Genomic DNA, 813 nt, shown 5'->3' with positions numbered 1-813 from the left:
CTAACTGATAGATAGGTAGGTAGGTAGATACATAGATAGGTAGGTAGGTAGATAGGTAGGTAGGTAAGTGGGTAGATAGATAAACGGATAGATAGACACCTGCATAGGGTAGACACGTCTATTTGAAGGCAGCACAATCGCCTTCACACCATCCCTAACTAACTGATAGATAGGTGGGTAGATAGATAGGTAGGTAGGTAGATAGGTAGGTAGGTAAGTAGGTAGATAGATAAACGGATAGATACACACCTGCATAGGGTAGGCACGTCTATTTGGAGGCAGCACAATCGCCTTCACACCATCCCTAACTAACTGATAGATAGATAGGTAAGTAGGTAGGTAGGTAGATAGGTAGGTAAGTAGGTAGATAGATAAACGGATGGATACACACCTGCATAGGGTAGGCACGTCTATTGGAAGGCTGTACAATCACCTTTACCCCATCCCGCACCAACTGCTTCACTTGAGAGGGTCCAAGGGGAGCTCGCCTCTCCCACACACTCTGATCTTCCCTCCTGATGGCGAGCACCCGACCCCGCACGTTCCTCTGTGGTTCAGTATAGACGGTTAGCCATTTCCCAAGTGGTGGCATGAAAAGTTGTGTGCATTCAGTACGGTTCGGTAAAGTCTGGATTCAATATGGATGGTCAGCCAGTAGGACTCAAGTGGTGACATGAAAAGTTGTGTGGATTCAGTACGGCTTGGTACAGTCTGGATTCAATATGGATGGTTAGCCAGTAGGACCCAAGTGGTGACATGAAAAGTTGTGTGGATTCCGTACGGTTTGGTACAGTGTGGATTCAATATGGATGG

General features: G+C 46.6%; 1 protein-coding gene across 1 annotated transcript in view; it reads right to left on the bottom strand.

Moving 5' to 3' along the window:
• LKRSDH (lysine ketoglutarate reductase/saccharopine dehydrogenase) overlaps nucleotides 1-451 on the bottom strand; it is a 25,531-nt gene extending 25,080 nt beyond the window's left edge. Inside the window, exon 1 of the mRNA XM_080280313.1 lies at nucleotides 392-451. Coding sequence (XP_080136439.1) covers nucleotides 392-397 — 6 coding nt within the window. The 5' untranslated portion in view covers nucleotides 398-451. The remainder of the gene's footprint in view (nucleotides 1-391) is intronic.
• Between the last annotated feature and the right edge of the window lie 362 nt (nucleotides 452-813).

This window comes from Coenobita brevimanus, chromosome 10 (genome assembly GCF_032717465.1).
Source record: "Coenobita brevimanus isolate Jiangsu-jjx chromosome 10, ASM3271746v2, whole genome shotgun sequence".
NCBI classification, from domain to species: Eukaryota; Metazoa; Arthropoda; class Malacostraca; order Decapoda; family Coenobitidae; genus Coenobita; species Coenobita brevimanus.
The sequence above is the reverse complement of the archived record's forward strand: the minus strand, read 5'-3'. Positions and strand labels throughout refer to the sequence as shown.